General features: G+C 39.6%; 1 protein-coding gene across 1 annotated transcript in view; it reads left to right on the forward strand.

Moving 5' to 3' along the window:
• The window catches only part of LOC121655555 (collagen alpha-1(XIX) chain), a 116,697-nt gene that overhangs the window by 98,369 nt on the left and 3,839 nt on the right, over positions 1–14,489 (forward strand). The window contains exons 41-51 of the mRNA XM_042010300.1: positions 847–873; positions 1,966–2,019; positions 2,861–2,905; positions 3,204–3,248; positions 3,347–3,409; positions 3,804–3,839; positions 5,259–5,303; positions 5,786–5,929; positions 7,996–8,062; positions 8,215–8,352; positions 11,382–11,459. Of these exons, the coding sequence (XP_041866234.1) occupies positions 847–873; positions 1,966–2,019; positions 2,861–2,905; positions 3,204–3,248; positions 3,347–3,409; positions 3,804–3,839; positions 5,259–5,303; positions 5,786–5,929; positions 7,996–8,062; positions 8,215–8,352; positions 11,382–11,459 (742 nt within the window). The remainder of the gene's footprint in view (positions 1–846; positions 874–1,965; positions 2,020–2,860; positions 2,906–3,203; positions 3,249–3,346; positions 3,410–3,803; positions 3,840–5,258; positions 5,304–5,785; positions 5,930–7,995; positions 8,063–8,214; positions 8,353–11,381; positions 11,460–14,489) is intronic.

Raw genomic sequence — 14,489 nt, forward strand, 5'->3', positions numbered from 1 at the left:
TTGTGCCTGAAGCAAATCCTTTACAGTATGCTGTGGAGGAATGGTAGCAAACAGGCATGCTGATACTATGTGAGCTGCAGAGCCTGGGAGAGCTGAATAACAAATAACCTGACCAGCCCTCCAATGTTATCTTGGCTTCTGAGGCTCTTATATCACAGTCAATCATGCTCATTGAGAGCTGGTGGTTGGCAAAGGCCAAGAGGCTTCCTGACTCTCAAACAGGTGCCTCTGATCCACCCCAGGACACACAACATTATTGATATGCAAAATGGGCTGCAGAAGTTCAGCTGCTCTGCACAGTGACCCGATTTGCTTATCGGTTCCTCCTGCTTGCGCTTATCAGACAGTTTGTAATCTTGTCCAGTCCTGAGAGACGTTCAGTCACAGGCCCTGCAGGGATCCATCCACCAAAACGGGCACTTAAGGAGGTGACAAAAAGCGGACTCTGCGCTGTCCCCAGTGCACAATGCACATGAACTATAGCTAAATCTTAAGGATGCTGTGGCCTGTACTGCATCCATCACAGCCCAACGGCTCCTCTGGAGCAATCAATAAGAGAGCATCCTCATCAGTGTTAAAAGGGAGTAGGCACACAATTTATCAGTGGCTCCTTTTTTTATGTGAAAAAATGCTGTTCAAGTTTGTAAAGCCTCTATGATAACACAAAGTTACAGTGTTAGCATGATTTAGAGACACAGTGAGATAAGTAAAGTACTAATGACTCCTATAAATTTTAACAACAATAACTTGTAGCCATATGCCATTTCAGACTGTATTTATTATTTTTATGGTAGTAAGTGTCACATTCATGAGGGTAATCTGTTCTGTTTTCTTCTCTCTGTAAAGGGTCTCAAAGGAGATGAAGGACCAGCAGTGAGTTGAAGCTTTTCATTCTGGAGCATATATTTTGAAAGCAGCTCATACAAAAGGAGAAGTCAGAGCTGCCAGTTGCTTTCTATCATTATCTCTGTGGTTTCCACTGTACAACATAAGTCAATACAGCCTCAAGCCTGAGCACTTAACCACTCTCAGCAGAACCACAACACACAGCAAAAAAAAAGACTTTGTCTCCAACAAATATGAAACCTTTGTACCATATTGTCTTGCCAGTAGAATCCCACAAACCCTTACTGCACTTTAAATGCGCCCCTCTACAACAATGGCTTTGAATCCACAAAGACATGGAACCAACTTGACATTTTTGCCATCAGCTTGAATTCTATACCCTCATGGGGCCAATTGCATTTTTTATTGTTTTGTTGCAAAGTGATTTTTCACCAGGATGTTAATTTGACATTTTAATAAATTGTGTGAACGGCTCCAGTGCTGTGCTGGAATTGCCCCAATCCGTCTCACAGCTGATCCTCTGGCTGGCCCGCTCTTCCCTTAGCCACAATACTTTATTCATGACAATCTACATGTGTGACAATTACCTGTACAATCCGTCTATGTCGACACCGGTTGCCCCTCTGTCCTGGGTAATGACGTTTCTCCATGGCAGTTTGAGTAAGAGGAGGTAGATAAAGGCCATCACTTGCTCAAGCACAAGGAATGGGTCTCTATTTTTAGAGCTAAAAGAAAGTCTTATTGTGACATGAGGCCTTTTTTTTCTTTTGGATCTGCATGTGCTAAAGGACACTTGTGTTGTCCTCTTAGGATTATCTTTATATTGATGCATAGAAGCTGGCATAAATACCTGACTAAGAAAATTAGGAGAAGGGAGAAAAATGTGAGAAATATTGGCTCATACAGAGTTAAATTGACATGTTGCTTATACAGCAACTTTTGTATTTTCTTCTTTAGCCATATAGATTTTAATACATTTAACTACAGCTTTATGACAATACCTGTTACCTTAAAAATGGTGGGGAATTAAAACATACTTGGTTACAAAATGTTGAAGGTAGAAGTTCTCAGGGCATATTAGGAGGGACTTCTTCAGGCGGTGTGTTTTTCCTCTTACAGGGTGAACCAGGAGTCATGGGTTTACCTGGTCTTGAAGGGCTACCTGGTGCCAAGGTAAGATAAAGTGAAAATTTTCACCTTTCATCATGAGGAGCAGTGCTTTCTTTACATTTTCATTAAAGAACATATAGATAGTCTCTTTCTAACAGGAGATATCTATCTTTTAAAAAACAAAAATGCCTGTCAGTGTGAGAGTTAAACACATTATGGTTTCTAGTTGAAGTTATGAGTCAGCTTGAGGGAAACAGTTTTTAGAGGAATTCAATTACTTGGGTTTCTGTTTAAGTATCGCCTGAAGGAATTTTAGGTTGACATTTCCAAAAAAGATGTACAGCGATTTGGAGCATAAGCATTAATGTAATAGCTAACAGTCTGCAGAGTGAATTGCAAGTCCTAGATGCATTTTCCTTAAGAGAAAAAAAAACTAACTGGATGGAACTTTTCACAACTGCCTGCATTAAAAATCTGTATGAAAAACATCTCCACTGATTGGCAGTGTGTGACTGTATGTTGTGTGGAAGTTTTCTGGGGATGGCGTAGTTCACCTTCTGTGACTTCCAGAATAATTTATCCTACTGGGAAATACTGTCAGAGATTTAACATAATGCAAGTGTTTGTGGCTTAAAAATGGAGAGGACTTAATTTCTTAAGGAGCTTGTTTATAGTAAATCTATATGCATGTTTTTTTATGAGTAGATATTTAAGTGTTACAGGCTTTTTTTCCCATCCACATTTTTTAAAAATCCATAAGGGAGCCTTCACCATTCACCATAACCCTGTTTATGCAGTTTTCTATATTACCACCTGCTGTATGTGTTTATTTGACATAACAAGGATGTATAGTTTATGTATGTAGTGAGCCTTTCAACATACCTGACATGCAATATTTTTTCAGGGTGATATTGGTTTGACTGGTCACCCTGGGATTCCAGGTCCTCCAGTAAGTACTTTTATTGTCTAAAATAATTAACATGATAATTTTCCTTGTTTAATCGTTGTGTTTGAAGTCTCCTGGCAACAAGTCAATGCTGTTTCATTAAGTAATGAAGCAGCCTTAAAATATGAAATCCCATAACACTTCACACCTTCGATTATGAGCTCTGTAGACCTGAGGTCTGTTCAGTGGATTTTCTGTGCAGCTGTATTGTAAACGTGAGCCTACAGAGGTGCTGCAGATATGACACTATTGAGAACCTGTCAAACAAGGTCTGTTCTCTTCCTATACATGTGATTGACAGGGGAAGCCCGGCACTCGTGGAGAGCCAGGGATCCCAGGAGAGCCGGTAAGCCGCAGCCTTCTTACTCTCTTTGAACTGTCAATCTGTGAGTCACTCCATTGTCAGCGCCGACTGACACGCCGGCTGTCTCTGTTCTCTGACAGGGTGAGAGGGGACCGATCGGAGAGACAGGATTCCCGGGACCCGAAGGTCCCCAAGGAGTTCCTGTAAGGACATGAATTCACCCCCTTTTCACTTTATAATCAGTACTAGATGCTGGTAAAGCCAAATAACTACACATCCATTGTTGTTTCACTAATATAGTGTCTATGTGGATGGGAGGAACATGATTCAAGGACAATATGAATGAAATACATATGTTAGCCACCACTTGTCCTGTAGATGATTACATTCTGCTATGTAATCACCATCAGAGATAGTTTCTGTAATTTTCCCTGTAAGCGCACAATGGAACAATGTTCGCTCAGCAATCAGGATCATTATCCCTTGGTTGAGATATCTCATTAACTGTGGAGATTACTAGGAGTGCAACAGTGCTGATCCAATCGAAGGTGGGAGCTGATACAAAATGTCTTTGTTTGTGTTGCGCTCCTTGAGCAGGGGAGACCTGGAAAAGATGGAACTCCTGGATTCAAGGTGAGTTGTGCGAACATGTTTCAAATCCCCTTATAGAAAGTACTTTACATCAGCCAAGCTACAGAAAGATGGCACAGCAGATTTTTATCCCCCCCCCCCCCCCCCCCCCCCCCTTCCAGCTACAGCATGCTGACTGCATTAAACCTATTTGCATGTTTGAGATTTTAACGATAAAACCTAAATGGAATCCTGCAGATTTAAGGCTTTGTTGACTTTTAGTCTGTTTACCCTAATTATACAGCTAATGCTTTCAGGCAATGCTAAAATGTTTGTAATAGAGGGCAGTAGACGCTTCAATTTAATTATGCATTGTCCTGCTTGGTGAATCTGGCAGAAGTTGAAATAAATACTGGAGAAAAGTCTGCTTTTAGGTGACTGATCAAATTTATTATGCATTATTTACTTCATGAACACAAAATGGTCGTGCAGGACTCAGAACATATCTGCCTGAATACCCATTCCCAACACATTATATGATTCAACACCCAAATTTGACGGATGATTATTACTGTTTTGCTCTGATATACATGATTTCTTTTCATCGTATACCTTAATGACAGCCCCAACACTTTATTGTTTGCTCATTCTACGTATTTAATATTCATCCACTATAATCTGAGCACTCCACAGAAGCTGTTTACACAGAGGCTGACTTTCCAGTGAGGCAACAGTGCCATCTAGTAGGTGGCTTTGCTCCGCCGCTTAGATTCCTTACTCACTGCTTTGAGGTTTAATGTAATGCTCAGGGAAACACATTTCAGTGGGCAAGATGATAGATTTAAGCTTCCCATCAGACAGTGGGGAATACAGCATACTACAGATTAAAGCAGGCAAGGGAGACTGGCATCACAAAGCGATGCCAGCTTTAAAACCACATCATGCCTGATTGTCTTTTGCATGGTTCCTGTAATCCACTGGGAAATTGATACAAAGATGCTCCCAGAGGTATTGCTGTGAGCAAAGTAAAGAGAAGCAATGAGGAGTGACAGGAAGGGACTGGAAGACACAAGATGTTGTGACATGAAGCTGGAGACAGGTATTCTCTTGCAGCTCCTCCGTACAGTAGAGACAGCTTGTGGTAAAGCAGGTCTTTGTCAAACAAAACAGGAGTGATACAGAGGAGCCATGACATTGCAGAAGGTGAAACACTGTACTGGGAGATATTATACAAGCAATACACCTGAGCTGGGTTAGAGGCAATCAATGCACAGTCATCTGAAAAGTGTACATTTCTCAAAGTCAAGCATTTCCGGAAAAGCTTGCTCATAGTTTTCCTTCAGGCAACAAAACAGAATCCTCTGCAAATATTAGAGTGAATTTAGTGAGCAATGAACTGAAATAGAAAAATTGCCTGTTAATGTAAACATACCTTTTCTTCAGTAATACTGTCTAAAAGTATATTTTTGTTTGTTTTCAAAGGGCGTCACGGGTAGAACAGGTGACAGGGGATCTAAAGGAGAACGTGTAAGTAATCTCATTCCTTTTCTCCCAAACAGAAACCGTTCTCATGAGTCAAACTAAAATGCAAAAATGTGTTGATGGAAAAGTAATGAATAATAATCAAAGTCCTCACTTCAGCACAAATATGACTAATCCCCACAAGCACATAAGCACTAGAAAAAGGCATTTAACGCTCAATGCAGTTCTCTATTGTATTTGCAAAAGCTCTGTCACACTTGTGCAGTAATCTGTGGCAAATGCTGGTAATAGAGGATACAAAGTGAGGCTTTTAGCTTTGCAGCTGGCAACAGAATCCTAAGACAGGTGACTGACACTGGCACATTAAAAGAGAGGGGTCGCTGTGCACAGTAGGTTAACTGATACAGTTGGGCCTGGCAATTATAGCTGCAGTGATGCTGCCAGTAAAGCTTGATTGTTACACAGCAGAACATGCTCACATTATGCTTCATACTGAGATGAGACATAGTTATGCCTCTTTACTGCAGGGTGATCCAGGGATTCCAGGAGAAAGAGGTGTCCAAGGCGAAAGGGGTCGGATAGGAGATCCTGGCCCCACTGGACCGACTGGACCACAAGGTGTAAAAGGCGATCCTGGTCCTCCAGGACAGTTGGGGAATGGAAGACTCCTGGTAAGAAGTAAAACCACACATACCTCAGCATAAACAGATCATCCTCCTAGCTGATTAAAATTTCCGTCACCCAGCTTGCTCTCTCAGCTTGTGTAACTCGTTCAGCTCTCATTCCCTGTAAGGGAAATGGTGTGGCTGTAGCTTTCTGCATGAAACATCAAACAAAGCTGTGTGAGGGAGCTCGCTGTTCTCTTTCTGCTCAATGCTTCCCACTCCTGATCATCTAGGCGCAGCAGAAGGTCAGAAAGGGAGAGAGACGGAAGCAGAAAGGCAGATATATGTGGGCGTGCCAAGAGCTCTGCAGAGCAGAAAAAACACCTCCATCTGTCACAGACATTTTACACTCACTGCAGTTATATAACATTCACAGTGATGAAAACTGTTCTGAATGCAAAGATTCAACATTCAAGCTGACTATTGTTTTCCAGTGTTACTGGTGCTGCCATGGAAAGTAATGCAGTTGAGAATAGTTTTAATGACTGGCAAAGTTATGGGTGGAAGACTAAGTACTGGGGTGCAGTTAGGTGCAGAACTATTTGTCGCTGATATATATATTTGTGTATTTTTTTTTCTATTTTACCTGTTTACCAAACCATATTAACAATCATACAAAAGCTCAAGCACAGACTTCCACATTTGTTTTTAGATGATTTACATTGAATTGTGGGAGCAGATTTGGGAATTATAGCTTTTAAATTAATTATAGCTTTTATAGCTTTTAAAAAAAAAACACCTTCATTGACTGAAATTTAATTTGACACTTGTCTCAAAAGCTGTTTCATGGACAGTTCATTCACTAGTTCTATATTTGGTAGGCAAGTGAAAAGTCTGGAAATTATTTTAAGTGTAACATTAATTTAATGTCTTGCTGTGAACCCATAACATGCTGTCAAAGGAGCACTCAGTTCAAGTGAAACAGGTCATCCTTAGTCTGCAATAACAGAACAATTCTAAAATATAGTATATAAAGTATATTCCCAGAGGCAAAATCAGCTATTTGTTATATTCTGCAGACAAATGGGTTAGCTGATGAAATTGGCTACATAAATAGACTTAGGTGAGTAGACAGCAGGATAAAAAACATGAAAAAAGGTTTGGAATGGCTAATGATCCAACGAATTTAACAAAAGGAGGATTTGTGATGGTGTGAGCTTGTATATCTCCCAGTGTCACTGGGTCATTAGGGTTTATTTATGATGTGACATAAAGCAGAGGCAGTCGTATAAACTGAGGTGTATTGGTGTAAATTCAGCCAAGTGTAGCCAAGGTGATGTTTCTTGAATGTACAGATGGACAATGATCCAAAACATACTGTGAAAGCAATCCCAGAGTATTTAAGGGTAAGAAGACAAGCATATACTATGACCAATTATGTGACCTGATCTTACCTTGATCAAGCTGTATTTCACAAAGCTGTAGACATACCAACAAACAAAGCATCACTAAGAAGGAAACTTCTTGTCATGATGTCCAGGTGGTAACGTGTTAGGATTAAGAGGCTTTTCCATATTTTAATACCCGTATTTTCCAGCAAATTATGATGTAAACTATTTGAATTGATTGTACTGTACATATTTTATGTATGTATGTATTTTTGCCTATATTTTGTTGGTTTATCTTGTCATATTTTGAAATACACATGGTTCTAACATTTCTGCTCTTAAGCACAGACTGCATAACTCCTAACTTGGGCGTGAAGAAATTAAATTGAATATTCTCCACTGAATCTGTTTTATTTCTTGCTGGGTGCAGATCTTGTATTGAATTTAAGTGGAGTTCACCGAGTTATAGGAAAGATCTTAAAAAAGGATTTTATGGTGTACTGCCTTCTCTTTCTTGTTTGTAAACATGTTTGGTTTAAACAGTCCGTCTAGCAGGAATTTTAGAGTCGAGATATGTAGCAACTATTCATTCTCATACCATGACAGCTATTTGCTTTATATCCTCTGCAGCCAGTTTACTGTAAATGAAAGTTTGGTTTGTTTTGTCTCTTAATTGGATTTCTTTTCTCACCGGTCTCTGTTCAAATGGTTCAGTAAGTGCTCTTTTATTCTCCCCACACACAGGATGATCCCAGCTTCACAGAGGATCTCAAAATGTTTATCCAAAGTGAAGTAATGAGGATTTTTGAAGGTACAAATAGCTTGATATTTAATTTAGCTGACATGCTTCTGTCCAGCTTAATTCCCCGCTTCTTGTGCCCCCCTCCCCCCCACCCCCACCCCCTCCCCCAAGCATTCTCTGTGTGAATTTCTATTTATTTATTTGGTTTTCTTGCCTTATAGAGAAAATTTCAAGTACAGCCATACTGCAGAAGACACCCGCTGGCATCTTAGCTTCACAGGTTCAAGGGCCTCCAGGAGCCCCTGGCAAGGATGGATTACCAGGCCCACCAGGAGAGCCCGGGCCTCCTGGACCTCAAGGTAGGAGATAAGTAAAACATGAAAAAATAACCACTTCAAGTAAAATAGGACAAATCACACTCACACCAGTTGGTTGCCTGTTTGTGAACATGATTAACCATTTGTTGCCTCATTTAACTGAATGTTTAGTGAGGTTTGTATGTGTATACTCCATTGGTGCTTTCACAAGTCCAACTATCCTGTATGTCGCATTCACTTTCACATAGCCTGCTGAACTTAGTGGAGACCAGTTTGTATTTTAAAGGTGCAGGCTGTAGGCTTACATCTCATGACAATAACTCACTTAAACACATTTGTGTTATGAAAAGAGTTGATATGAAATACAGCAGACTGGTTGGATTGGGGCTGGGCTGACACTCATACTTTGTATGGATTCATGGGTATTTTTCTCTTGCATAGACCCATATATCAATGCAGACTGAGGGGCGGGGAGCAGAGGAAAGGCCAGGAGTGTGGTGCACAACAGCTCTCTGGGAAATATGAAGACAAACGAAGAATTGGCTGTGAATAAGAGAAAATGTTATCAGTGTGGACAGGAAAGAGCTCCAGTATTGATACCTCACTCCGGGAGAGAAAGCTTCTAAAATACAAAAGGAGCGTAGTCAGGAAGGAGGGTGGACATTCTTTATCAAACTAATACAACTCTCCAATTGCTCACTCAACACTAATGGTTTGCTGGTCAGGATTTGTACCTCAGACTTGCTCAGATTTGTATTGTGTCTGTAGCAGAACTACAGTATCTTAACTTGTGAAAAGGAGGAGTATTATATGTGTCGGTGCAGATCAAAGCACCACTGCATTGGCCTTTTTCTTTGAGCTTTGTATCTACCTCACATTATTCAAGACCATTTACATTTTAACCCACTGCTATAATTTAAAATGCTGCTTCCATTCATGAATAATGTAGTTAAAGTAGGCAACTACTCAACTCTAAATATTTGTGCTGTGTTAATGCTACAGGCATTACACATGTCCTGGATTTTATTTTGCTTGTTTTATGTTTTTTTATGCTTCAAAGGAGTGTTTTATAGGTGATTTATAATGCAGCTTTGCAATAAATATTTATAGAAAATAAAGAGAAAAGTTATTTCCCTTGATAAATCAAGAATTCAACAACTTCTTAATTTTTTTCTTTGTTGACTTGTGCCTCCACTCAGCTGGTGAGAGTTTGGGGTAATATTTCCTCATTATTTCTCGTCATCCTCCACTGGAGACTGTGCTTCTCTGGAATATCCCATTTGACTTCTTCTCCGTTGTGCCAAAATGAATTGTTTATGGAGAAAAATAACCCCTCTGTTGAATTCTGTCTTTTTCTTTTTTTTTTTTTTTTTTACTTGTGGTTTGATTGCACAGGGGAGGAAGTCTCCAGCTGTTAGAGCAGGCCCACAAGGACTTAAGCTGAAGGGCAGCACTTTTATTTTTTCTGCCTTGTTATAATTGAGTGCTCATTTGTCATTCTATTAATCTTTTGCTTTTGAGATCCAAATGAAAAATCTCTCTGATGTTAGTTAGATGTGTTTAAGTGCACATTTCATGAATTCTGCATTTTGTTGTTTTAACATTCTTCATTTTGTATTTCAGTGACTTCTGTATGTTTATTTATGTTCAACTGTGTGTGTATTTTTTTACATATCTATCAGGATGTAAATTCAGGTTTAGAGCTGTTCTGCTTGTTCTCCTGTACAATATGGCTGTCTCACTAAATATCTCATTGTGTCTGATGGAGCAGTTGCTCAGAAAAAGTTGTTTTGTTTTTATTTTGTATGGCATGCTTATCTTATGAATACAGTGATGTTGGTGTAACAGTGTTTACAACAGTGTATAGCAGGTGCAGAACTGCAGTCTTATTGCTCAAGTATGACACAGCACTCTTTGGCAATATAATTTTTTTGTCGACACATTTTGTCCATTAGTGACCCTGGAAACGATTTGTTTTCGACCAAGTGCGCCGTATGGCATTTTCGATTTTATCAGTGCACCAGCCCAGCGTGCCACCCAAGCTTATTGCTTTGTGTGCTATTCAGTATTTTTTTTATTTTTTTTGCTTAAGGTACAGTGCTCTTTTCTCCATGGAACGTCTCCTTCCTGAATGAATGCCCCAGGCTCTGTGAGTTTTGAAAGAAGTCTCATTATTGTGGCAATGTGTGGATAGCCCCTCTCTCTTTGAGATTCAGTTTTGGAGCATTCAGAAGCCTTTCTTCCGAGATTTTCTCTGACACGTAAGCGTTGAAGCGTTTCCCCTTTGGGCCAGGCAGTGCAATGCTTGATACTCCTGTCAATGTTTCTGATGCACTCGATGCAACCGTTGGTTGTGAAACTCCATTTCTTTAAGTGCCTCATGGGGAAATATTATTGCAGTCCCTCACATTCTTACTGGTATGCTGCTGTTTGGAACTCTAAAGACTTACCAGCTTTGCATGCAGTGGGAAAGCCTTTGAATAATGATTGTGTGCACATTCTTATAAACAAAACACTGCCTGGTCTGACTTGAAGATTAATGCATTTTATTTTTGTCTTACTTATGGACCTTTTCTTGACAGATTAAGCATGTGCTTGTGATCATCAGTTGTTTTTTGCCTTAAACATAATCATGTAGCAACTAGTCTGCACCATAGAAAAGACTGAATGACATCAACATTGGAGTTTAATATCTATGAATAATCTTAACAGTTTTATGCATCTGTTAATTTTCTATAAAATGTACTTTTCTCCAGAGTCCATGTTTTCACACCTGATCCATGTATCTGACCCGCCATTCTGTCCGTGATGCTTCCCTTTTCAAACTGTGGACAGAAAATTGAGATCTAGAGTAGTTTCTTTCTACAACTCCTGTGAAACCTGCGACATCAGAGAAAAATGTGAAATAACAGCAGACTTGATTTCTGACATGAGATATTTAGATTTAGATGTTTACAAGTTGTGCTATTTGTATTAATCTTACTAACTACTACACACTCCTTAAAGATGACAACATACAGTTAGGCTTTTTCAGTATTTGTTCAGAGTGTTGTGTGTTTGTGTGTTCTCAGGTTACAGGGGTCAGAAAGGAGAACGAGGACAGATGGGGCTGGGGTTGACGGGAGATCCAGGACCCATGGGGCCACCAGGTATGAACACAACAGCTCTTCCATAATGTGGAGTCTTCATTTATAAAATTAGCAGGGATCTTGGCTAATTCAAACCTTTTCCAAGATCTACAGTCCACTTTTGAAGTGTGTTAATATGTCCATGAGTGGTCAAAGACTTCCCAATGGTTTACTCTGCAAAATTTTTTGTCATACAGTTTGTGCCTAGAAACCTAACATTGCGTAGTTTGGGAAACTCTGGAATATGGTTCAAACATTAACTTCAAAAAGACAGATTCAACTCTTGAGGAACAGAAACCACAATAGAATTGTAAGTGTTTTTCCTCTGACTATGCTCCATTTCTCTACCAGCTTTCATAGAAATTATCTTGGTAGATTTCATGTGTTCCTGCCAAAAAGCAAACAGACAAAATCTTTGAGAGAAAAAACATTATTAATGTAGATATTAATCATTTATACTAGCAACAATACAGACCATTGAATCAACAATTAATCCAATGACTGTGTGGTGCATTCATAGACATGAACACTTGGAGAACTGGCAAAAAAACCTACCAGTGGCCAAAAGATTTCCTTAACTTTTGACACTTTTTAAAATTTTAAGACTGATGTTCTCTTTTCACTTGAACACTAAAAACACCCCATCAGCCACAGACCATTAAGGCTGAAGGAAGTAAACTATTTGTGGCTATATATAAGAGCCCATACTTGGGCTGCCACATTTGTGTCAGAGTGACCAGGCACTGCAATGACAGCCATTCCTCCTCCACATACACCCCTTCTTATCGGTTTTTCTTACCTGTCCACCAAAAGGGAATAAGTGTATTAGTCTCTTGTCAAGACTCAAACCCTAAATCCTTTTTCAGCCCTTATTTGTTATCTAAGCTTGTTAGCGATAAACACACTCCCAGATTACATTATGTTTTATAGCCTCAGCACAGCTTTAACAAAAATGGTGCCTTAGTGGAAAACAAAACTCTCCAGTGGTGAAAAAGAAAGTCTGTTTTTAAAACTGAAATCTTATCTTACTAGAGAACCAAACCATGATGTCAGCATGTCCCTGCTGCCTGGGAGAAGTAGGATTACTTCACTGACTTTCAGCCTGTGACAGTGGGAGTTTATCATTTAACCTAAAGTCACTCATACTATCTATGCATAATGCATGTGTAGGTGTATAGGAAAGTTAGCTGTAACTCCTCGGGAGAGGATAAATCATAGCTGTTGAAAGACATCATCTCTAGAGGTGCACAGTTGTGGGAAGCACCTGAGGCATAACTGGTGGGGGTTAGACTTAAGCTGCAGCCACATCTTGGAAAGAGTCGGAAAGTTCTTAAACAAACTAATATGAATGCAGGTCCACGGATCTGGTTTTCCCTTTGCTCTTAGTTTTACAAGTCCCTGTAGCTTACAACAGAAGATTATTTTCACTAGCCAAAATTTCCTCCACTTGGCCCACATCATGAAAGATAGCGGGTATACTTGACATCGACACAGAGCAGGTTCCCCTCAGACTCATGAAGGCTGAAATATATGAGCCCACAGAGGATTCAGACAGCTCTGTTCTATCTGCTCAAATGTTAAGGAGATAAAATCCTTGTGATAAGTTGCATTGTCACTCTCAACAATAGAGAAGAGACCATCTCAGTGAATATAAACTACTAATAATTTCAAGTCTGATGTTACCACAGCATCCATCTGTTTTCTCTGCATCACAACTGAGTAGCTGCTAACTACTCTACACTACCGTTCAAAAGTTTGGGGTCAATTCCCCATTGAATCACATGGCAAAGTGACCCCAAACTTTTGAACGGTAGTGTACTAAGATTAAACTATTTACTGAAAGCAAGAATTTAACAAATTAGAAAACAAAAACATGTCTTATATTTGTTACTCGGTATTAAAAGCTACCAAGACAGTGTGTGAGCAGTTAAGCAATAGATGGACGTGACAGTGATGGAAAGGGAAACTGTGCTTTCACACTGAAGTAAAGGGTAAGCAGTTCCCTTTGTACAAAGTATGTAGGCCTTTGTCAGGCTGCCACCGGTCTGACTGATGTAATGGATGCTCTTGTGGCAGTACTGCGGTGGAGGTTCTTTGTTTTTTTTTATTTTTTTACAGGTTTATCAACATCCTTTTCAAAGACTGTGTTATCACTGACTGTTGTGCCAATACACAAACAGTACTGTATGTCAGAAGCCACAAAAAAAATAGTGGACTGCTTTGCCAGTTCAATGAGCTGTTGCTAGGTAACATGGTAACATTGTCTTATGGCTACAGTGACCTCAACATATGAGATAATGAAGAAACGTACGTTCTCTCCTTCATTCTCATTAGTGAAACTGAAAAATTCATTAACTGTAAATGAGCTGTCCTTCACTATGAATACTTTACTAATGCTGATGTGGAGAACATATGCAAAGCCACTTTTGAGTATAATGATCTATGGCTGCATTCCCAGTGATAGGCATTACATTGGTGAAGCTTTTCACTTTTGTTATGACAACATGAAGGCTTATTTTTGCTTTTTTTTTCTTGATCATAGTTTCCTAGAAATTTCTGTGTAAATCTTTGCAGTTTTAGAGCCTTCAAGCATATGTCTTCAGAAAAATGTCAAATTTAGCCACTTATAAAATTTAATTTGACCTTTGTATGGCTGGTTTTAGATATTTTTTCCAATATTAGAAATAGATTTTTCATATAACTCAAGCAGGAAATTCTGTTGTAGGCAGACATTCATCATTCACAACAGTGAAACCACCTGCCTTGTACTGTGTAAGTCTCTATTGTTTTCCTAAGTAACTCTGATCCACCGGTGTATGAATGCAGGGCTTCTAAGTGCATCCTGTACATTGCAATATTGGCTTTGGATACTTTGGGTTCTGTGGGTTGCAGGGCTGGGGTGTCGTTTGATCAAACTCATGTCAGCACGTCCTGCCAACGGTTAATTAGGCTGGGATCAAGGGAGTTTGGAGCCTGAGTCATGCTTTGGCCTCTGTTGTGCTCCTCAGGCTGTTAGTGATCAGGGTTTTAGGCACACAGGGGCACATTGTC

This window comes from Melanotaenia boesemani, chromosome 16, assembly GCF_017639745.1.
Source record: "Melanotaenia boesemani isolate fMelBoe1 chromosome 16, fMelBoe1.pri, whole genome shotgun sequence".
NCBI classification, from domain to species: domain Eukaryota; kingdom Metazoa; phylum Chordata; class Actinopteri; order Atheriniformes; family Melanotaeniidae; genus Melanotaenia; species Melanotaenia boesemani.